This window comes from Bison bison, unplaced genomic scaffold (assembly GCF_000754665.1).
Source record: "Bison bison bison isolate TAMUID 2011002044 unplaced genomic scaffold, Bison_UMD1.0 scf7180017864376, whole genome shotgun sequence".
NCBI lineage: Eukaryota > Metazoa > Chordata > Mammalia > Artiodactyla > Bovidae > Bison > Bison bison.
In genome coordinates, this window is record NW_011494948.1 from 10,026,951 (window position 1) to 10,050,946 (window position 23,996).

Sequence of the window (23,996 nt, forward strand, 5' to 3'; positions counted from 1 at the left end):
TTCTGTAAAATTAGGATGCCTGAAACTACAAAGAGTAAAACATATTTTTCAGTTGTGTCTTCTGATAATGAAAACCATCCCAAATTCCAAAATGTTGTTAAGGAAGTGTATGTACTTTACCATGATTATTGTTAAAGAGTACCAACTAGGTAAAATCACTGTGATTGATGAAACAGCAACATCTTTATAGTGGTTTCATCTTATTTCAGGAGTAAAGGCAGAGTGTCAAAGTGGACCAGAATCATCAAGTGTACTTATGTGGTAGAAATAGAAATCATTTGTTTTTCTGATCTAAGTCTTGTGGCATAGAACAGACATAGAGTCCTTGTGGAATTTAGAAAATCGTTTATCAGTAGAGAATGTGTATTTAAGACTTCTATGCTGTGTCATGGCTAAAAGCCTTAAAAAGAGGCAACTTTAATTATAAAGGGGGTTTGACAAAATCCCTTGAATCAGATGGAAGAATTATGATGTGACTGTTAGCTTAAGAAATACTAAGGCTATTATAGTGCTTATTTTCTGGAAGGGAAACAAATCATTGAAACCTTCTTTCTCAAGGGGTTGTATAAATGATAGTGATTAAATTTAAGTGTATATTATATACATCCATCTATATATAGATATTTTGACCAGTTTATAAAGGGTTATATAGCTATATAACTGAATAATTTCCTACCCTTTGTTGAGTAGAGCACATTAAAAAATCAATTTGAATTACTATTGTTATGATATCCTGAATATAAATTTAAACTAAGATTTCATGTTGAAAGCTGATCTTAAGAGAATTGTGTCAGTTGTGTTTTTTTGTTTAGTTTGTTTATATATTTTTTTGTTGAAAATAATGGAAAATAATAAAACAAAAAAAGAAAATAAGAAAAGAGTAATTCTATTACCATTTTGATGTATACCTTTCAAAAATTTAATGAATATATTTATATCATGTTAATATGTCTATCATATATGTATCTTAAAAATATGGTATCATGTTTTATAGTATTATAGTACTACATTTTAAAATTTAGAAATATATCATGGTCATTTTAAAATATCAATAAATATAACTTATTTTTCAGACAGGAAAGAGAACAGAGAATTGCTTAGATATATTTTCTTTTAGAGTTTTTAGAATGAAAATATCAATTAAAATATGCATATATAAGTTAGGAAAGGCTTTGGAAGAAAACTTAATGAATTATAACTGTATGGATAAATTTATTTTGATTTATAGTACATAGACTCAATATTTTTCTGTAAGATAGTGGTATACATTTATCATACCTTTATACTGCCAAAAATATCAAATGACTTGCTCTGGTTTTAATATGTAGTTACAATTAGTTTCTTCTGATGATCTAATCAGACTTGAAACTGATTTTCTAAAGTATCCACAGATGATTTCAAAGCTGTCTAATTCCTAGAGTAAATTGTCACATGTGGGAATAAAACTGTATCAGTCAGTATATTGTATGTAATGTTGCAGTAACAAATGACTCCAAAATTTCAGTGGCCTTATGATAGGCAGCTTCTCACATGTACACACTTATCATGGATTAGCTATGCTTCTACATCATGGGTTCCTTTCTTTATGAGTGAGGCTGACAGAGCAGCCTCTACCTTAGACACTATTGGTCTCATGAAGCAACACTGTTTTAAATTCTGCCCACATTTCATTAGCCAAAGAAAGAAACCTGGGCACTCTTGATTCTGAAAGGACAAGGAATATATAATCTTGCCAGAAGAGGCTCCATTAATTTCATGATCAAGCCAGATCTCAGTGAGACAGGCGAGCATACTTCCCTCTCAGGAAGGTGGAACAAATACAATCAGCTACAATAACTAATTGTGCAAACTTTATAACATACAGAGAAGATAAAGAATCTGTTTTCTTGTTAGCCATATTGATCAAATTTTGTATAACTTTACAGTTTAATATCTGTAACTGGTTTACTCTGGTTTGTTAAGACAGCTGAAAACAGGGAGCCATAGTCTCGGCACTTTTTTTGTTGCTTAGAGTTTTTATTCGTATAAAAAGATTGTTCAGTGTATTATTCTGTTTTTCTCTAAATAAACTTGAATGTTCTAGACTATTAAGTGTTGGTCACTCAGCCATGTCTGACTTTGTAACGCCATGGACTGCCACGCTCCTCTGTCCGTGAAATTCTCCAGGCAAGTATACTGGAGCGGGTAGCCAGCCATTTCCTTCTGCAGAGGATCTTCCATGTTTTATGAAACATTTTCTAGGCTCCAGCAACCTTATGCCTGCCTTTTCAAGGAGTTACCACTAGATGGTGATCTCGCTCATTTAGAAGGATAGAATAGCTGTGTGTTTTTCTTTTCTTCAAGTGAGTGGGCTGGTTACAGAGGGACCAGAATTGTAAACCATACTAATGTTATGGGAAAACCTTAATAATCAAAATGGTACTATGCATTGAGTATGTATATATACATGTGTGTACACACATGCATATCCTCACACAGGAAAAATTCCATTTGAAGCAAAGCTCGAGCACAACAGCGCTTTGCTGTATTACTTCCTCAAATGATTATTACACACACACATACACATACATATACATATATATTAAATAAATGTTTACACATATATATATATATATTTCTAACCATTACTTCCAAAACAGAGACACAAGTTCTCCTAAGAACAGTTTCTCAAGAAATTGTACTGAGGCTTGGGTCCATCTATCTGACTGCTTGTTCCTAGTACTTTGTTTGAATTTACTAACTGTTGCTGAAGCTGTGGTTGTTTTTAGAAGTGAACTTTCATCTTTATTTTAGCAGCCTGTGTGTTATTCAGTCTCAGTCTCTTTTTCTATAATTAATAGAGTGAAGTGAGATTAAAATTTTTTCTATTTCATGGAGATATGTTAAAAATTAACTTTTGTAGTTCATTAATCATAGAATAGGAGAGCTGGTACCCACTCTTTTAGTTAATTAGAAACCTTAATGGTTATTTCTAGTGGTAACTTTGTTCTAACATTTTTTCGCCAAAGTAACTCACATATATAACCAATGTGTTATTGGTAAAAGTCTGAAAAAAAGTGTTTGAAATTATAGACTAAATGGTGTAGTTCTCCTTAAAAAATTGCTAAGTTCAGTAGTAGATTCTTTTCATCATACATTTCTATGACACAAAGCTTATGGTTCTCTGTTATATGATTCAAAAAACATATAGGATTTCATGTGGTTATTAGTAGAAATAGAAAATATTTGGCTAGGATGCTTCATTTATATCAAGTAAATAATATGTACTCTGCTTGAGTAGTGTAAAAGTGAATTTCAGATAATGCTAAGGAAAATGGTCTGTCACAAACCAGTTCTTTCTAAAATCCCTTTTTATCTAGCATATCAGTGAATCTTGATTCTCAAAGGTGAAATCTTATTAAAACTTTATTAGAGTCCAACTGAAGATGTAAATGAATGGTTGCAGTATGGCCTGAATGATCTCTTGTATTCATTCTAATTTGGCAGTTATAGTTTTTGTGTATGATCCCCGAGACGGAGATCAGAGAACGCTGCTGCATGGCTGGGAATTGTACAAAAGCTCATAGTGAACAGTAAAGCAAATTCTGGTTGAAAGAAGTTTGCGGTTTGGGAGTTCGCTAATTCAAGTGTTCCCCACAAGATGTACTGATGCAACTCTGTGGAATACTTATAAAAATCATTTGCAAGGAAAAGTCTAGTTTTCTGACCGTATCTGGCCTATATGTACCTTTCTCATCTTTTCTCCTGTCATTCTCAATAGCTCCTTATCTTCAGACTAAAGTTACCTCTAGGATTTCTCAGAACATGCCATATTATTCTGCTGAGAATGCACTTCACGACACTGGTCACCTAGCTTTAATACAAGGTACTTTTTAAACTACATCTTTTTAGATAGGAAATTCTTGCCAAGAGGAGTATATTTTCTCTACTTATTAATTTACATATCATACTGCTGGTTTTGAACTCTGGCTCTGTGTAATCTAGGCACCTTACTTCAACTCTTGTGCCTCAGTTTCCTCATTTGTAAAATAGGAATAATAATAAAATTTACTTCATAGAGTTGTTACGAGGGCTGATTGTGTTAATGTCTGGCGTAAGTAACTATTCAGAAACTGTTAGCTATTGTTATTGCTATTACTACTAGTATTTACAGCCGTGGCATGGATAGACGTATAATAAATGTATCTTGAATGATGAAGTAAATACAGTAGAGTCACATTCTGTGTTTTGGTTAGGTTTTAGGATCAGCCTACAAAGCAAAAATCTTACATGGGCAGAAGCATCTTTAAGAATTCCTCAGGGAAATCTAATGGAATATTCGAAGTTAATAGTGGAAAAATAAGCTGTTTCATTTTTTAAATTCCTTTCAGAATATTCAGTTAAATAAACTGTTCTTATTTGTTTTTATTTCTTTAAAAAGTCTTTTCTGGAGGGCCCAAACTAGAGATGCCATATTCTAGACAAACTCCAAACAGCTGGGTTTTCTTCCTTGTTGGATTGTGTTACCATTTCTTCAGTTAGACACCAGATGAAGAGGTTGTTTTAGGTTTGAGGGCCAAATTTGATGAAGGTACATTTTTTTTTTTATACAGGGGAACCCCTCTCACTTTTACCTCCTAGTTAGAGTGTTTGCAGTAGTAGAGATATTTGAGCAGTAAGGGCAACCAGGTGAAACAGCAGGTTTTACTGTAGTTGCCATCGGCTTTATTCACATGAATGAGTATAATATAACTCTATGAAGTAAATTTTACTGTTATTCCTGTTTTGCAAATGAGGAAACTGAGGCACAGAGTTAAAGTAAGGCGCCTACATTATACCTAGTCAGAGTTCAAAACCAGTAGTATGAAATGTAAATTAATAGAGAAAATATATTCCTATTACAGGTTTGCTGTGAATAATAAATGTTTGTGACTTGGCACAGCATCAGAACTGTGGTATTGAATTGCTGATCTCCATCTCTCAGTTCTCTTCCTTTCCCCCATCTTCTCTCCCCTCTCCCTTTCAGAGTAAATATAATGGAATGGTTTTAACTCAAATAAACTCTACTTTCATATCTTAGATTAACAAATTTCAGTACAAATTACTAATTCTTCTGTTACTGTAATAGGATAATGTAGTCTGTATGGTAACAGTGCTTTAAGGGTGGTATTTAGATTAAATTAGATGCATAGATGACTTTTTACAGAGGAATTAAAATCTCCTTAACAGGAGGATTTAGATACAAGTACTGAGATTATAGAGCTTGGTATACTGTTGTGAGTGTGGAGTTCCTTTAATAACTATTTTAAAAGTTGAGGTATGTGCTAGTTAACCAAACTTCAAGATCTGCAGGGAAAGTTCATTGCTGATGCCAACTTGTCAAGGAAAGCGACAGAGATACTCCTTTTCTTTTTAAAAGGTGAAAATAAAAAAGCAACAGCCCAGTGTGGTTTTGAATTATATAAAATTCTGTACTGCATTGACATGCTGCATAATTTATCCTTTGCTATGCAAATATTTATTTCTTATTTCATTAGTACATAAGTGATGACAGTGATCTCACTTTCTCAGAGGGGACCTTGAATTGTGCATACTTGGATTTTTGATGTTGAAGCAGTGCCATTATATAACACTAATGCCCTAACTGGAATTTGTTTCAATATAAATAGAAAGCAGCCATTTAAATAGATTGAAATGCCTTACTGACCTTACCAAGAAATTGACACGTAGGTGAAATACTAGTTTTCTCCTTCCATGGGGAATTCCCAGTTAGTGGATTTTTATGCAAAATCTGGAGAGATGGTTACTAATATTGTGGTGCAGGATAAAGAATAGGGTTTCAGACACATAGATGCAGAGAACACAGTACTAGTTATGACAGGGGAAGGGAAGCGGGAGAGGATGAAATGGGTAGAGGGAGTCAACTGCATGGTAATGGGTGGAAACAAAACTTCGGGTCGTGAGCATGCTGCAGTGTACATGGACGTCTTCATAAAAATTGTACACGTGAAACATACGAAGTTATAAACCAGTGTTACCTCAACTGAAAAGAAGAGTAAGGGTTTAGATTTAGAAGACTTGGGCTCACATTTTGGTGTAAATCCAGCTAGAAGTTACATGATCTTGGGAACATTACTTAACTTTTCTGATTCTTACTTTCCTTGTATGTAAAATAGAAGTGATAATGCAATCTATCTCACTGGACTATGAAGAATCAATTGAGTTGATATAACTATAAAATGCTTGTGTGATAACGATAATATGTTTCAGTTGTCACTCTAGCTGTTTTTTCCCCTAGGATTTGGGTGAACTAAGTTAAAATAGCAAACATTTACCGCACACTTCTAATATGATAGGCATGGGGAAGGAAATGGCAACCCACTCCAGGACTCTTGCCTACAAAATTCCATGGATGGAGGAGCCTGGTGGGCTACAGTCCATGGGGTCACGAAGAGTCGGACACGACTGAGCGACTTCACGACGATGACAAATATGATAGGCATGGTTCAAGAACAGACCTAGTGCCTTCGTACAAAGGTGGAATGCTCAGATCAGGAAATGTAGGAAAGGTTTGTAGTTCAGAATTTTCCCCTGTGAATATATCTCTAAAATGAAGATAGAAATCAGTGGTGAAATCTCATACAAAAAAATTCGCCCAATGAATAGATTTTCTTAAGAAAAAAACTCAGACTTTGTTTTATCTACATTTAAATGTAAAAGAACCTAAGTTTATTTTTCTAATTTAAACTTGATCTTCACATTCTCTTAAATAATTAATTTTTACTCAGCTGATATTGGATTGACTTTATTAATATTATTTAATATAAAACATATTCAGCAAATCAAGATAGTCATTTAAATTTTATAGTACAATAAAAATATTAATATGAAGATATTTTAATTATTGTATAGGATTTATCTGTCCTGTTCAATTACATCACAAAAAGAATTCTTGAAATTGAAAAATTCTTCTGACAGTAAGTTCTTTTTAAGTGTCAGAAATCCAACCATATGAAGCTCCTTATAAATTATTCATATTTCTCAATTCTAAGTAGACATTTGTTTTAGGTAATTCCCAAATGATTTAAAAGCAGTATTTAATTTCTAAATGATATTTTCCTGCAACCTAATTCATAGCTTGACTCATTTAAAATATTGCTAGGGAATTCTGCAAATTTTTGGACCGCCACATAACTAAGGACTGTCAACTGGGTGAAGTTTTTAGAACCTGCTGAGCAGTCCATAGCTGATAAAATCTAACAGAAGGACTTATTGTATTCCATCCCTTTATTTATTAGCTATTCACTGGGACAAAATAGAGGTCGTGTAAGAGTTGGTTTTATTAGCGCATCATGGTGGTTGTCACCTGCAGCTAGTTTCTGTCTCCTGAGGTCTGTAGCGCAGCCAAATGCGGTTTGTTTTATATTCTGAGAAAACATTACTGCCACGTTACTGCTTACATGCCATGTGTCACAATAAATCTAGCCGCCACTTGTCTGTACTTTTCTGAGTGTATTTTCTAGTTGAGAGGGCTCTCGTAATTCTCTTTATTATCCTCCTTTTTTTTTTTTTTTTTGTCATTTTAAGTGTCTTTTAACAATTTCTCTCCCAGTTTACCTCATTATTATCTAACCCACTTAGTCTACCAGAGTTTTGTAGTACTATGTGAGGCATGGAACAAATGGTGTTAAATATGTTTTGAACACTTTTATGAGATTCTTTTCCTTTCCACTATATTTTACTACTGATCATTTTCAGTGAGTTTACTGGGCAGGATTAACTTTTTTCCTTTTATACTGATGGAATTTAGGAGGATGTTTTCAAAGGAACATGTGGAAATGTGGTGCCAATAATCATAAAGCATACAGCAAAACGTTATAGCATACTTTGAAATTTTGAAGGTGAATTTTCATTGCTTGTCTGCTCCATCTTTTGAAACTCATCTACCATATGGTCTTCTATTAAAGTGACTTTTTTACACCTTTTTGTTAATGTTATTTTACCTTTTTCAAGTGTGATAGAAATACTTACTTTAAACAATTTATGAATGTTTATATAATGCTTATGTGTAAAGGATGATGTAAAATTAAAATAGGAACTCATAAGTTGCTATATATAGAGAGATTTAAAGAAGACTGTGTAATAACACTACATGTCGAAGTCTAAGTGTTACATTAATTATGCATATTAAATTTTTGTAGCCTTTTACAGTTTATAGGACACTTTCACATCTGTGTCTTACTAGACATGTGAATTCTAATAAGGGCTGTTATTTATTAGTTTCCAAAGTGGGTAATTTATTTGATCTTTAGCTTTGGTTTATTAATGTCACCTATGTTTTGTATTAGTTTATTATTAGAAAATAATAGAAGATAATGTCCTTAAGAAGATAACTTAAAATTGCAGAACTTTTAATACAAATTATCCATATAAAATGTAGAATACCAAAACTAAAATTTATTCATATAATAATTTTACTACGTACCAATATCTTTTACTATTATATCTTTATTGTAAATTCTCTAGTTGCTTATCTCACAGATTTTCAAGCTTTATAATAAACTATATCATTCTTTAGTTTCATCATTAACTTGTGTACCCAATTATAAATCTGGTGGTTGTATCATTTTAAATTTATACTTTTTGTGGCAGTCTGCATAGTTTGACCCACCCAACAGATAACTAATTCTTGATTAATGTGATTTTCTTGTGGTCATATTATAATGGTAGGGCAAAAGACAGTGCTGTTTCTTTTTCCAACATGAGTTTTAATGCCTTGAGATGTTTTACCTAACTCATCACAGTCTAGGAATGTTTATTCCAAAATTACAGTGGGACCGTGGTACAATTTTAGAAAAAGATGTTACAGATGTTCTTTTCTTAACCTAGGAAATGCAGCTTTGTTCTTTTTTACACTTGTGTTGTTGTCTGGTCTTACATTTTGTATGACTAACTTTTCTACCAAATTGAAAAAGCCATTAGCTTTTAGTCTGTAGAAATGTGGATCCATAGATATTTCCCATTAGACAAAAGAAAATCTATGAAAGTGAAATCTCCTGGGGCTTGGTCTTCATAGCTGGCGTAATGGTCTAAGGCGGTAGGTACAGTAGTGTACTTATGAGAAAGAGCTATGTTAGATGCTTCCCTTAACATCCAGGAATAATAGTTGGAGATTTTTGTACATTCTTTCAGGTAACTAACTTTGGTACTAAATACCACATTTATTAATCAAGTATTCTGATTCAGGGAATTCATGTTATAAATTTTATACTTTTGAAACTTTTACTGAACAAAATTTAAACTCTGTATATCTTGTGTCATTTAAAATTAGAGCTAGCTGTGAGGTAATGAGATATACTATATTGCCCTATTGTTTTGATAAGTTTTTTTTTTTTTTAAAGAACTTCTCTTCAAAAAAGACCTCCGTTGGTGATGGTTGCACAACTTTGTTAATATCATAAAACCCACTTAATTTTGCACTTTAAAAGTGTGAATTATGTGGCTTGTGAATTATATATCAATAAAGATGTTATTAAACATTCCACTGTAAAATGTTTTCATAGGTGCAAAGTAATAGAATTTCAATTTATATTCACAATTAATTTTTTAAAAATTGTTAAGTGTAATAAATGTCTAGAACTTTAGAAGTAAGTATGAAATTATGTATGACTTAAGAAAATGATTTGTGTTCTTATTCAGTGGTAACACTTTGATTATAGAAACTTCAGGAACTGTAGATAAGAAAACAGACATTTAAAAAACATGTCAGTATTTTAATATTCACCTCTCTCCTATATTCTACCCCTAAGCTTTCTCTATACTTAACTACTTGGTTGGTATCCATACTACCCTGCCATATTTCATTAGTGATACATTGCTTTTCATGACCATCTTAGGAAAATAACTAGATGTAAAAATATCTTATAATAGTATTCTAGTGAAAGCATTGGCTTTTCCCTCTGGACTATGAGAGGTATACGTGAGCAATGACATCATTATCTTAAAAGAAATACAACAAATATATTGCAGAATAGCTTCTAAAATACAGTCAGCTTGGGATTCTGTTGTAAATAGTTGTTTTAAAACACTTTGGATTTAAAGTGAAAACTCAGAATGTTTGATAAATAATATTGTGGCATTGGTTCTTGTCTAGGTGATATTTTTCCTTTTAAACTTCTGTTATATTTAGCATTAACTTTCTAATAGCTAAAATTGTTCACAACACAGTTTAAAGATAAATGCAGTATCAGGCTTTGAATTTTTCTTTTTTTTTTGGTAAATATTAAGACCTGAGTACAAAATGAGGGCTGTATTGTGGATTAAGTGAAATATCTCAAGGCTGTGCTGTTCTGATAACTGAACCTGAAGTGACCTTTCTCAGACACAATTACAGAGCTGTATGTTTTTCCTTTAATTTCATCAGGGGTTTAATTAGTATACAAATAAAACTTCCCTTATCTTCCTTTCTACCTAATTGGCTTGTCTTCGCTTATATATGAAGTATGTGAAAGTGGGCTGTAATTAGGGTGACCGTGTTAACCTCTTTTCCTCAAATGTACTGTTGCCTAAAGGCCTCAAGGCCTAAAAACAGTGCTTTGGATTATTGCTTCGCAATCACGATGGTTGTCCCATAGGTTTTCTCATGAGCAGAAGGGCTTTGGGTGCTGCAGGTTCCCACTGCTTAACAGGATCTTCATTCTTCTCCCCACTAAATGTTTATTGATTATCTTGCTGTTCCAGGCTCAGCCTCCAACAACTTAATATCAGGTGACAGTCAGGAGAGTTCTCCAAGTAATTAGAGTTGAGCATTGGGGGAACAATTAGGAGCAGAGTTATTAAACTTGATTTATCCTATTCTCTCCTGAACAGTTTCTTAGATATCAGAACATCACACTTTCACAATCTACCCGGTAGAGAAATTAGTGGCTAACCTGCTGCTTATCATTGTTGCCTTGCTGCCCAGAGGCACACCTTCTTGGTTTGAGTCCTTCGGTTGGAAATATTAGAGTCTGTGAAGTTTATCATGGGTTTTAATTAGATAAATCTGAACAGGAGTAAAGAAAAGCTGAACTTCAAACTTTATATGTATGTATAATATATTTTATAAATGGTGTAAATACATATGTGTATGTCATATATATATATATGCACACATATACATATGTTTTTCTTTTTTAAAAGCTCAGTGTTAGGGTTTTTAAGGATTCTACTTTTGCCATCAAAGACAATAATGTGGATATCAGTAAAAAGACGTATTACTGCATTGTGATGTTCCTCAGCTCTTTAAAATGAGACTTCTGTGTCCATAAGTTATATAAATGATTATTCGTTTTTCAAAAACCATCCTCTCTTCATTTTTACACTAAAGAAGTATGATTCATACCACTTTATTTCTACCATTTTTTGCTTGTTGTCTGTAGGTTTAGTCTTAGAGTAAACTATTCAGCTGTACCTCTGACGCAGGGTGAGCTTTAGGAGACTTTGGTGGCTCCCTGACCTTGCACCTGAGAGAAGGAGGTGAAAGCTGATGCAAGCTGGTAGATTTAGATATACAGTGGAGATTCTAATTCCATGAGTTATAGCTTCTTTGGAAGGGTATCATAGAATTGCTAAAAAGTCAAGTGTGGTTTTATAGTGATTTTAAGGTCATGGGTTCCCTTAGATTGGACCAGTGAGCTTCACTCTGGACGAGACTGGAATCAATATCCTGAACGTCCCTCACAAATATACACCTCTAGTCATAAGAATTACTGAGCAAGAGAATTTGAATGGATGGGCACATTCTATTATTTCTGTTGGAAAAAGAACTCAAGCTTTATGTGTAACTGGTGGTAGATCATTAATTTTATCTTCACATCTGAAAAATAGCATTTTTTTTTATTACCTGAAAGATGTCAGAAATATTGACTTTAAAAGGACTCAACTGGGTTTTATTTTTTTAAAGAAAGAAATCTCATGATACTTCAGTGCCTTTAAATATCTTAATATTGGCACAGACTAAGTAGGTTTAGCACGGCTTTTCAAATTTCTTTTTTGTTGTCTTTTCAAAGTTGGCTTGAATCAGTGACTACTTCCAAAGTGGGATATTCTTGAAGATCTGTTACTACTAAAGGTTTTAAATAAAACATAATGTCTAAAAAGTAATCATAGTTTGCTTATTTTTAGTTTTTGACTTGTATTTGTCTGACAGCATGCAGCTTGACTGTTTGAAAAGTAAAATACTGAATTAAAATTTTTTTTTAGCATTTAAAAATACCTTATTGGTTTTGCTTTCAATTCACAGTGTTTATAGAGTGAATTAATTGTTTTAGCCCCATGCAGGCAGCTTGAGTTTTTTATTTTATTGTGAGTGCATTAAAATAATACTATTAGAAGAGTTTTAAACATGAAATTACTGCATTTTGGTTGTTCTTTACTGGGTATTTGAAGCATGATTATGAATGTTAATATGTGGCTAAACTCTTAGAAAAAAGCAAAAATATGTGTATACAATCAATTACATAGCTCAGTGTCCAACAAACTTAATTGAAAAATTGGTTGATAAACTCATATTCTAGAAGTCATAGACAGAGGAATGAGCAGATTTTCAGTGCTAAGAGATCCTCTGATCCCTATATTATTTTACATCCTAGAATTTAAAATAAAATGATCCTTTAACTTACAAGTTTCTAAAACCTTTAGCCTTAGTTCCAAGATGAAGTTGTACTCTTGTATCTTGAAACTTGTGCTAAGTGAATATTTCAGATTAAAGCACATAGCAAAACAAACATCAATCAACAAATTTTGTACTTCTCTGAGTAGGAAAATATTTATGGACTGTTTTTATAATAACAAATGCAAGTATTATTTATAACTCTCTGTTGAAATGTTGATCAGGTTTGTGTTATCTCTGATATGAGAGTTTTTTTTAATGGGAAATGAGTGAATTTTATTTTGGAGTCCAGTTTGTTTTTTCACCGAGATGTATATAGCAATCTGTTACAGATGTATTTTTAAAGATAGCAGTGATGCTTTTAAATCTTGGGTTCCCATTCTCTTATTGGTATCCTAATCCACCTTCCTCTCAGTCACACACACACTTTGGCCATATGATAGTTCTTGCACAGATTCTAAATTTCATGTGCGCTTTCCATTGAGATCTTTATTTTTTGTCATTAAAGGAAAATGTAACCTGAGGTTTCTAATAATCAGCTATTTTTACCAAGAAAAGAATGTATTCTCCTTGTAGTATTTTAAAAAATAAAATAGAGTTGTATTTTGCAGCTAAACATTTTTCAGAATCTTCTCACTTGTATCATTTCTGTTTAGCACGTATGTAAAATTTTTGCCAAAAATTTGTTAAACCTTGATGTGTAATGACCCAAGTCTACTTCTCAGTCAGTCTGTATCCTTCTTTGTTTAATAGCCTATGGCATAAATTGAAGTTAATTATCGGGGCTGACAAGTAACTCTGTTTTCTGTCTGCTTGCAGAGTCTCTCCGAGGCAAAGATGGAGCTGAGAAGAAAAGATCAATCTCTGCGTCAGCTCAATAGACATCTTACCCAGCTGGAGCAGGACAAGCGTCGACTGGAGGAGAACATCCATGATGCAGAGAGTGCCCTCCGCATGGCAGCCAAGTGAGCATTTGGACCTTGGGGAGATCACTTAAAACAGACAAAAGATCAATTCTTACTTTCATGCTCTGGGTTTTAGCCCTGGATAATACAGTGTTAGAAAACAAAAGTACAGCTGTCTCTCTTTGAAATTCTCTGATATATCCTCAAAAAGAGAAAACTCTTAACTCAACATACTAAATGTATATTTTATTGAGAAACCTTAGAAAAGAATAAGTTTCTATATAACCGCTGATGTTGTGTGTTTTAGGCTCTGTTGTAGTGTTAACTTGTTTGAAACCAGGTTTTCATTAACATATGACTCTTAATCTATAAGACACTTTATTCTAAAGTTTTGAATAGTTTCTGTATTACATATTTCTCAACCCTTTCTGTCCCATTGCCTTCCAAATTTGCTTCTGCATATATTATGATATTCTAATATTGCAAATCATATTTTCATAAAGAAATGTTAGTATATAATCAACATGTGTATTATAGCATTTTTAAAGTGCAATAAAAGCATACTGATCATGGAAACTTCTTTTAATTTTATGGTTGTATATTCAAATATGTTAAATAGAGAAAAATAGGCAGTTTTCAGAGTGGGCAACTATGTCAATGTGATAGGAGTGTTTTTCGTTTTACCAGGTAATCAAGTTGACATACACTGTGAAGTTCAAATTGAACAGTTCTCTTGGGTATTTTTATTTGTTCCCCACATCAAATTTCATGGAGTACTTTAAGACAACCCTTTTTACAAACTGCATGGCTTAAAGAAAATCTATTTATAGATTAAAGAAACATCTAATTTTAATACACTTACTGTTTCTAAATTTGGAATTCTTGATTCCTGTACTTGCAAGTACACAACACACATGTATACATATGTGTGTGTGTGTGTGTGTGTGTGTGTGTGTATTTACAAATATATAAATACAACTTAAAAATGTCTGGAGACAAACTCTACCCATGAAAATATGAATGTAGTCTATAAACTAAATCACAAAACAAGCAGTTTGCAATCCTAGGATATCCACAGCTTTGTCAGTTGGCTTGGGATATTGCTCACACATAATGAAAAAAATGAGTTTACACAGTGCCACAATATTGGCATGTTTGAATACCCACCAATACGTATTTGAATAATTGTAAAGCTCTATAACACTGTGCTACCCATATTGGGTATATGAAATTGTCATTTTTTAAAAACGTAAGTCTGACTGAATCAGTTTTTTGCTGTCATTTTTCAGTTGGTTTTCTCGTGTCAAATGAGAATCTTAGCATAGGTAATTTTTAGTATGTCTTAGAGCATTGAAAATTCTAAGATTAATGAAAACAAGATTATAAAACCTCTAGATTCATATTGCATCTTCACAGTACTACTGGTAATTCAGGAATTTGTCGTGTCTGAGATCTGTGACCATGGGCACATATTCTTAATAACACTAAAAAAGCTAATTTGAAATTTGGAGAGCTAATACATTATTTACAGTTTTTAATTTGTAATTCACCATTAAAATTTTGTCTTCAGCATTTCCATCTAAACTTTTAATTTCATCATCAAAGCTAAATTTAATATACAGGGCTAGAGAAGAGAGTAGTAAATTTGCATATTTCTGGTCAAGGCCATAAAGGGTTTTTGTGTAATTATTATAGCACAAAAAACCTGTCATAGGGAAAATATTATTGTGCATAGTATGGCCATTTATATCCACCACTAATATTTCTAAAGTCTTTTTCATTTATAAGCTAAAAGAGTGCAAGTTTAACCTTTTCAACACACTGTATATCAATTATGTAATCATGATTTCTTTTTCTTTTTTTTTCACTCTTTTTTTTAACTTTGAAGATATTCATATGGTTTTTCTCACCTCTAATTTACAGCAGGCAATATAACTGAAAATAAGAGTTAAATGTGAAAACATACCAGTGAGTATGGTTAGGTTTCACACTTTTAGAAGGAGTACAATGAAAACCAACCCTTATTTTCCAGTGACAGTGACTTAACCCTAAAATAAATGACAGTTACAGTAGGGTTTGGGTTTTACTAATACCTAGTCTTTATTTTGTTTCTAGAGACAAAGAATGTGTTGCTAATCATATGAGAACAGTGGAAAATATGCTTCATAAGGTACTATAATTTTTCTTCAATATTGTTCAGCTTGTATTATGATACAGTTCTCCTGGTCATTACTTTTATCAATATTAACTACAAAGTACTTTGATTCATTTTGTAGCTTTCTTTAAAAATAAGTTAACAAAAGGATCCTTTCAAATGACTGAAAATTTGTATTGGACAATGCTATATTGCATAACTTTTTTCAGAATTCACTTTATGTACTTGATAAAACTATGAAAATAGTGGTTTCTCCAAACTAGTATAATTGCACTTGAGTTGTTTGTGGTCTTTACTCACTGAACTAGAGGCGATTAAGATATCATCATGTCTTATAATGATAAAATGTTTGAACACACTGTCCCAAGTGGTGCTAGTGGTAAAGAACCTGCGTGCCAATACAGGAGATGTGAGAAACACCGGTTTGATCCCTGGATCAGGAAGATCCCCTGGAGGAGGAAATGGCAACCTCTCCAGTATTCTTGCCTGGGAAATTCCATGGACAGAGGAGCCTGGTGACCTATATAGTCCATGGGGCTGCCAAGAGTCGGACATGACTGAAGTGACTTAGCACATCGTCCCTCTCAGCACTCTTAAACCTACTATCCTATATACATATACATATACATATACATATACATATACATATATATATATATAGAGAGAGAGAGAGAGATCATATATTGTATTTGGTAGTACTCATCTACCTTAACCTAGGCAATGATATTTTCCAAGTTGTAATTTATCTTCTTGGTAGGCAGGCACTTTACCACTGAGCCACCAGGGAAACCCCTTATTTAAAAGTAGAGAAACGTTATTTATGTGTTTCTGTTATTGTTTAACAGGTAATTTGTTAGAAATATAAGTACCGAGTACTTTTAAGATATATGGAGTTTATGAATGAATCATATTTAGAATAATTTTTGAATCAAATTTTTTATATAATACAGTTTTAAATCACTTAAAATCTCCTATAAACTAATCTTGTTAAGGAAATAATAAATAACATTAACCAACCAATATTTAATACATTTTAACATCTTAAAAACACTGGGCATCTGTATTCTTTGATATTGTAAGTGACTAGCTAAAAGTAACTCACCAAAAGCATTCTGAAAAAAAAAAATCTGATTTTTAAAATTTCTGCGTGTTATTTTTAAGTAATATTTGAAACTATGAATTCTCCTCCTTCCTGTTTAAAATATTTAGCCTGTCAGTGTAGTTTAAATACGGTCACATCAAGTCCAAATATACTAGAAATCTGAAATTTAGGTTTGTAGGAAAAAAGACATTTTGGTTAGATTTTTTTGTTTTTTCAGTATATGGTGAGACTTTGGATGGGAAAAATAAATTATGTCATGTACATGGCATACCTTTCTATACCAGTTAATGCCTTTGAAATTCAATTGTTTGTCATCTCCTCAAACAGAGGAAAATAATGTTGGATAGCAGCTGTCTTGGGCGTGGACTTTGACATCAGACAAAACCCATCATCAGTGTGAAATCTAAATGTCGTACCTTACCCTTTTGTTGTGAGAATGGCAAAGTATATCGTTTAAGTATGACAAAGACTGATTGCAACAGAACAGTTATAATCATAGAGTTCTTCATTTGCAGTTCTTTTAACATCGAATAGAAAGAAACAGGTCTGTAGAATTGGCCTACAAACACTGGAGTTTTGCTATATGGCTTTCCCCCCCTTTAGATGTAATAGTTATTTTGCAAATTTCTGTATGTATAGTGATTTTTAAATTATAATTACTTTTCAAGCTTGACATGAAATTTTAGGAAAGGCTAATTGATTATTGGACTAATTCTCTTTTCTACAAAGTGTGGGTGAGAACAAATGGGTGATAAGGAAGAGACCCAGTGGGTCCCCTCTGAAGTTCTCAGGGAGGTACAGCCCATCTGTCTTCAGGCCAGAGCTTGCAAGTTTATTTTCTGGCCACTGTGGACTGTCTAGTGCCTTTTATTTCTTGGAGAAACTAAGAGTAGTACAGAAGGAGGGTTTGGGCTATCCCGTTGTGCAGTAAAAATGATTGTGGTTACATCCAAGCTGTTTGACACAGTTTACTGTACATAGTCAAATAATATAGCTATTCAGATTTTTAAAGCACATATGTTTTCAAGGTATGCACCAAGTTTTCTGGAATAAAAATAATTTTTAACCTGCTGAGTTGAATTTTAATACTAACTTCTAACACAAGAATCAAGTAAAAAGAACTTTCATGTAGAAATTATTTTCTTGTACTTTAAATAACTTAAACTAAACATAACTGTTTTTAGGAGAAGCTGTTACTTTTATGGTATTTGTTCATTTTTAAATTTGATACATTCAACTTTTCAAATCCTAAAACTGTATTACACACAGCAGTTGACTGTTTATTATTTTTAAAGCCCTATTTGGGACTGATACTAGTATTAAAAAAAGAAGGCCTGTCATTCTTATTTAAAAGCATATATTTTTTCAAAGAAATAGAAATTTTATTTTGATTGAATTTAAATATATTTAATTTATGACTGTTTTAAATGTAGACCAGAAGCTAACTTTTTATTAGGAAACCTTTTTGGACTAATTTCAAGTTATTGGGGTTAAGAAAATTAGGACAAAGATATACAAAATTATTATAACTTTTCATGAGGTGCATTTTTTAATGCACACACTTTTCTGTTTAGTTGAATTCTGAACTACTTTTTGTATTTTGGAAAAATCATAACTATTGAACATTAAAAGAAATCACTAAACCATTTTAAAATGTACAATTCAGTGGCCTTCAATATATTTACAATGCTATTCAACAATCCCAAGTATCTAACTCCAGAGTATTTTTATCATCCCCAAAAGAAACCCAGTACCAGTAAACAGTCACTCCTATATCCCCTTATCCTACTCTGCTGTTGTCTTTTTACTCTTTTGTCAGTGTCCTTTGATGAACAAAAGTTTTTAACTTTGAAGTCCACTTTTTTTCTTTTGTTGATCACGTTTGGTCTCATATCTAAGAATGCATTGCCATTTCCAAGGTTGTGAAGATTTTCCCCAAGTTTACTTCAAAGAGTTTTATAGTCTTAACTCTTATATTTAGGTCTTTGTTCCATACTGAGTTAATTTTTATATATGGTGTGATGCAAGGATCCAGCTTCATTTTTTTCCATGGATGTCCAATTATCCCAACACCCCATGTATTAAAAAGACCGTTCTTTCCCACCATTCAGTAATCTTAGTACTCTTTGTGAAAATCATTTTAAACAGATGAATAAGTTTATTCCTGAAATCTCAATTCTATTCCATTGATATTCATATTCATCTTTATATCATGGCCATGCTGTTTTGATCACTGTAGCTTTGCAGTAAAATTTGAAATCTAGAAATGTGAGTCTTCCAACTTTATTATTTTCTCAAGATTGATTTGACTTTTCAGGGTGCCATGTAATTCCATATAAATTTTAGGATCATTTTTCAATTAAAAAATTTTTTTAACTTTTTATTTTGTATTGAGGTATAACTGATGAACAATATTGTGATAGTTTCAGGTGAAGGTACCTAGCCATACATGTACATGTATCCATTCTCCCCCAAACTGCCTCCTCTACCCCATCCAGCCTGAAGAAGACAGTTGGAATTTTAGTAGTGATTCCATTAGATTTACTAGATCAAATTTGGGGAGAATTGCTGTCTTAAGTCTTGCAATTCCTGACATGAGATGTCTTCCTATTTATTTAAATCTCTAATGTCTTTCAACAATGTTTTATAGTTTTCAGTGTACAAGTTTTGCCCCTTGTTTGAATTTATTCCTCATTATTTTATCCATTGAAATGCTGTTGTAAATGAAATTACTTTTAAATTTCATTTCTTGGTTCTTAATTGCTAGCGTATGGAAATATAGATTTTGTGTATTGGTCTTGTATACTGCAACTTTGTTGAATTTATTAGCTCAAATAATTTTTTGTGTGGATTCTTTAGGATTTTCTATATATAAGATTATGATTTCTATAAATAAAAGATAGTTTTACTTACTTCTTTCTAATTTGGGTGTTCTTTCTCCTTTTCTTCTTTTCCTTTCCTCCCTACTCCTTTTCGTTCTTTCTTTTTTTAAATCTAATTGTCTGGCTATAACTTGCAGTCCTAGACATAAGATAATGTGATGACAGCAGACCTCCTTGTGTGTTGTTCCTGATCTTATAGGGAAAGCTTTTGGTTTTGCATCATTAAATATGATGTTATATCAATTTTTTTTCATAAATGTCCTGCATGAGAGTAAGGAAACATTTTTCTGTTCTTAGTTTTTTAAAGTTTTCTTATTATGAAAGTGTTGTTATTTTTGCAAAAGGCTCTTTCTACCTCAAATTAGATAATCATTTTTACTTGCAACCTTCATTCTATTAATGTTGTGTACTATATAGATTGGCTTACATATGCTAAATCACCTTTGCATTTCTGGTGTAAATACCACTTCATTATGTAGAGTATAATCATTTGACTACTGCTACATTTGGCTTCGTAGCATTTTTTGAGGATTTTTGCATCTGTAATCGTAAGGATTGTTGGTCTGTAGTTTTCCCATGATATCATTGTCTGACTTTGGTTTCAGTGTAATACTGGCCTCACAGAATGAGTTAAGATGTAGCCTCTCCACTTCAATTTTTTGGAAGAGTTTGAAAAAGTTTGGTGTTAATTGTTTAAACTTTTGGCAGAATTTACCCATAAAGTTATCTGGTCTGGTGATTTTCTTTGTTGAAAGTTTTTTGATGACTGATTCAGTCTCTTTCCTTGTAATCAGTTCAGTTTAGTTGCTCAGTCGTGTGTGACTGTGTGATCCAAGGACTACAGCACGCCAGGCTTCCCTGTCCATCACCAACTCCCGGAGCTTGCTCAAACTCACGTCCATCGAGTCAGTGATGCCATCCAACCATCTCATCCTCTCTCGTCCCCTTCTCCTCCCGCCTTCAATCTTTCCCAGCATCAGGGTCTTTTCCATTGAGTCAGTTCTTCCCATCAGGTGGCCAAAATATTGGAGTTTCAGCTTCAGCATTAGTCCTTACAATGAATATTCAGGACTGATTTCCTTTAGGATTGACTGGTTGGATCTCCTTGCTGTCCAAGGGACTCTCAAGAACCTTCTCCGACACCACAGTTCAAAAGCATCAATTCTTTGGCGCTCAGCTTTCTTTATAGTCCAACTCTCACATGCATACATGACTACTGGAAAAACCATAGTTTTGACTAGATGGACCTTTGTTGGCAAGGTAATATCTCTTCTTTTTAATATGCTGTCTAGGTTGGTCATAACTTTTCTTCCAAGGAGCAAGCATCTTTTAATTTCATGGCTGCAGTCACCATCTCCGGTGATTTTGGAGCCCAGAAAAATAAAGTCAGCCACTGTTTCCACTGTTTCCCCATCTATTTGCCATGAAGTGATGGGACCGGGTGCCATGATCTTTATTTTTTGAATGTTGAGTTTTAAGCCTGCGTTTTCACTCTCCTCTTTCACTTTTAAGATGCTCTTTAGTTCTTCTTCACTTTCTGCCATAAGGGTGGTGTCATCTGCATGTCTGAGGTTATTGATAAAAGTTAAATAAGCGGGGTGACAATATACAGCCTTGACATACTCCTTTCCCAATTTTGAACCAGTCTGTTGTTCCATGTCCGATTCTAACTATTGCTTCTTGACCTGCATAATCAATAAAGCAGAAGTAGATGTTTTTCTGGAATTCTCTTGCGTTTCCCTTGTGATAGATCTATACAAGTTTTCTTTTTGAGTCAGTTTGGATAGTTCATGTGTTTCTAGGAATTTGTCTTTTTCATCTAGGTTATCTAATTTATTGACACAAAGTTGTTCGTTTTCTTAGAATTGTTTATTTCTCCAAGTCAGTTGTAATGTTCTATTTTTATTCCTAATTTTAGTAATTTATTAATCTTTCTTTTCTTGGTGAGTCTAATTAAGGTTTGTCAATTTTGTTGATCTCTTCAAGGAACTGATTTGATTTTCTTGATTTGCTCTATTATTTTTCTGTTCTCTACTGTATTTATCTCTGCTCAAATCTTTATTATTTCCTCCCTTTTGTTTGCTTTGGGTTTAGTTTGTTCTTCTTTTTCCACTTTCCTTAGATAGAAGCTTGGATTATTGATTTGAGATCATTCTTCTTTTTTTAATGTAGGCATTTAAGCTATAAATTTCTATGTGAGCACTACTGTCACTGCTTCCCATAAGTTTGGTTATGTTGTGTTTTTGTTTATATTAAAGTATTAATATTTTATAATTTTCCTGTGATTTCTTCCTTGACTTATTCATTGTTTAAAAGTGTTTTTTTCTTCACCTTCCTTCATCCTTTATGTTATTTAAAAAAATTTATTTATTTTTATTTGGAGGATACTTGCTTTACAGTATTGTGTTGGTTTCTGCCATGTATAAGCGTGAATTGGCCATAGGTATACATATGTCCCCTCCCTTTGAACCTCCCTTCCTCCTCCCACTCCATTCTAGCCCTCAAGCTTGTCACAGAGCACCAGATTTGAGATCCCTGCATTATAAGAGTCAGTTATTTAATTTCCAAAACATTTAGACATTTTCCAAATACCTTTTTGCTGTTTTAAGTTAATTCTGTATGGTTTGCAGTGGTTTATAATTATTGTTTTATGTTGTTATCTTTTAAATCATATAGGAAAAAGTAGTTATAAGTCAAAAATAGATGAATACAGACTTTTATATTTACATATGCAGTTTCCTTTACTGATATTCTTAATTTCTGCCTGTCGATTTGAATTACAGTCTAATGTCCTTTCATTTCAGGCTGAGGGACTCCCTTTAACCTTTCTTCTGGGCAGTGCTGGTGGTAAAGAACACTCTCAGCTTTTTGTTTGTCTTGGAATGGCTACTTTCTCCTTAAATTTTGGGAGAATATTTTTGTTGGATATAGAATTTTTGATTGACAGTTCATTTTTTTCCAGCATTTTGAATATGTCAACTCCAAAATTTCTATTCCTTTTTATACTTCATATCTATTTATATTTCTCAGTTTTGAAGAAGTTACTCTCATGGTTTTCCTTTGGTTCTTTGTACATGGTTTCCTTTAACGTTTTAAAGCACATTTGAAATAATTGATTTAAAGTCTTTGTATGATAAATCCAATATCTAGACTCCCCCAGGAACAGTTCCTATTAATTTCTGTTTTTATTATGTATGGGCCATACTTTACTTTCTTGCATACTTTATAGTTTTTTGTTGAAAAGTGGGTATTTTGAATATTTGTGTGATGATGCTTATTTGCTCAGTCTTGTCTGACTGTTTGCAGCCCTTTGGATTTCAGCCCATCAGGCTCTTCTGTCCATGGGATTTTTCAGACAAGAATACTGAAGTGGGTTGCCATTTCCTCCTCCAGGAGTTCTTCGCACTGAGGAACCAAACTCTCATCTCCTGCATTGCAGGTTGATTCTTTACTGCTGAGTCATCAGGGAATATTACAGATGACAACTCTGGAACTCAAATCCCACTCCCACTGCGGCCCTCATGTTTGTTTGTGCTGCTTAGCTTTTGTTTGCTTAGTGACTTCCTTAAATATCAAGATTCAGGTGCTTTTTCTTGATTAAGATTTTTCCTGGCTACAGTAAACTTTCAGTTAGTTTTCAGAGGTCTGAAAAAGTTGATTCTGACACATTTCCCCAGTTTATTCACTGCCTTGTGGAGGCACTGGCTTTTGGGGTTCTCCACTCTGACATGGAACAACAGACTGGTTCCAAATAGGAAAAGGAGTTCGTCAAGGCTGTGTATTGTCACCCTGTTTATTTAACTTATATGCAGAGTACATCATGAGAAACGCTGGACTGGAAGAAACACAAGCTGGAATCAAGATTGCCAGGAGAAATATCAGTCACCTCAGATATGCAGATGACACCACCCTTATGGCAGAAAGTGAAGAGGAACTCAAAAGCCTCTTGATGAAAGTGAAAGAGAAGAGTGAAAAAGTTGGCTTACAGCTCAACATTCAGAAAACGAAGATCATGGCATCCAGTCCCATCACTTCATGGGAAATAGATGGGGAAGCAGTGTCAGACTTTATTTTTCTGGGCTCCAAAATCACTGCAGGTGGTAACTGCAGCCATGAAATTAAAAGACGCTTACTCCTTGGAAGTAGTATGACCAACCTAGATAGCATATTCAAAAGCAGAGACATTACTTTGCCAACAAAAGTCCATCTAGTCAAGGCTATGGTTTTTCCTGTGGTCATGTATGGCTGTGAGAGTTGGACTGTGAAGAAAGCTGAGCGCTGAAGAATTGATGCTTTTGAAGTGTGGTGTTGGAGAAGACTC

At 33.2% G+C, this 23,996-nt stretch overlaps 1 protein-coding gene across 9 annotated transcripts in view; it reads left to right on the forward strand.

Annotated features, from left to right (window-relative positions):
* The window catches only part of CCDC171 (coiled-coil domain containing 171), a 344,777-nt gene that overhangs the window by 205,233 nt on the left and 115,548 nt on the right, over positions 1–23,996 (forward strand). For all 9 annotated transcript variants that reach the window (XM_010857037.1, XM_010857035.1, XM_010857032.1 and 6 more), the window contains 2 exons: positions 13,451–13,596; positions 15,652–15,706. In XM_010857037.1, coding sequence (XP_010855339.1) covers positions 13,451–13,596; positions 15,652–15,706 — 201 coding nt within the window. The remainder of the gene's footprint in view (positions 1–13,450; positions 13,597–15,651; positions 15,707–23,996) is intronic.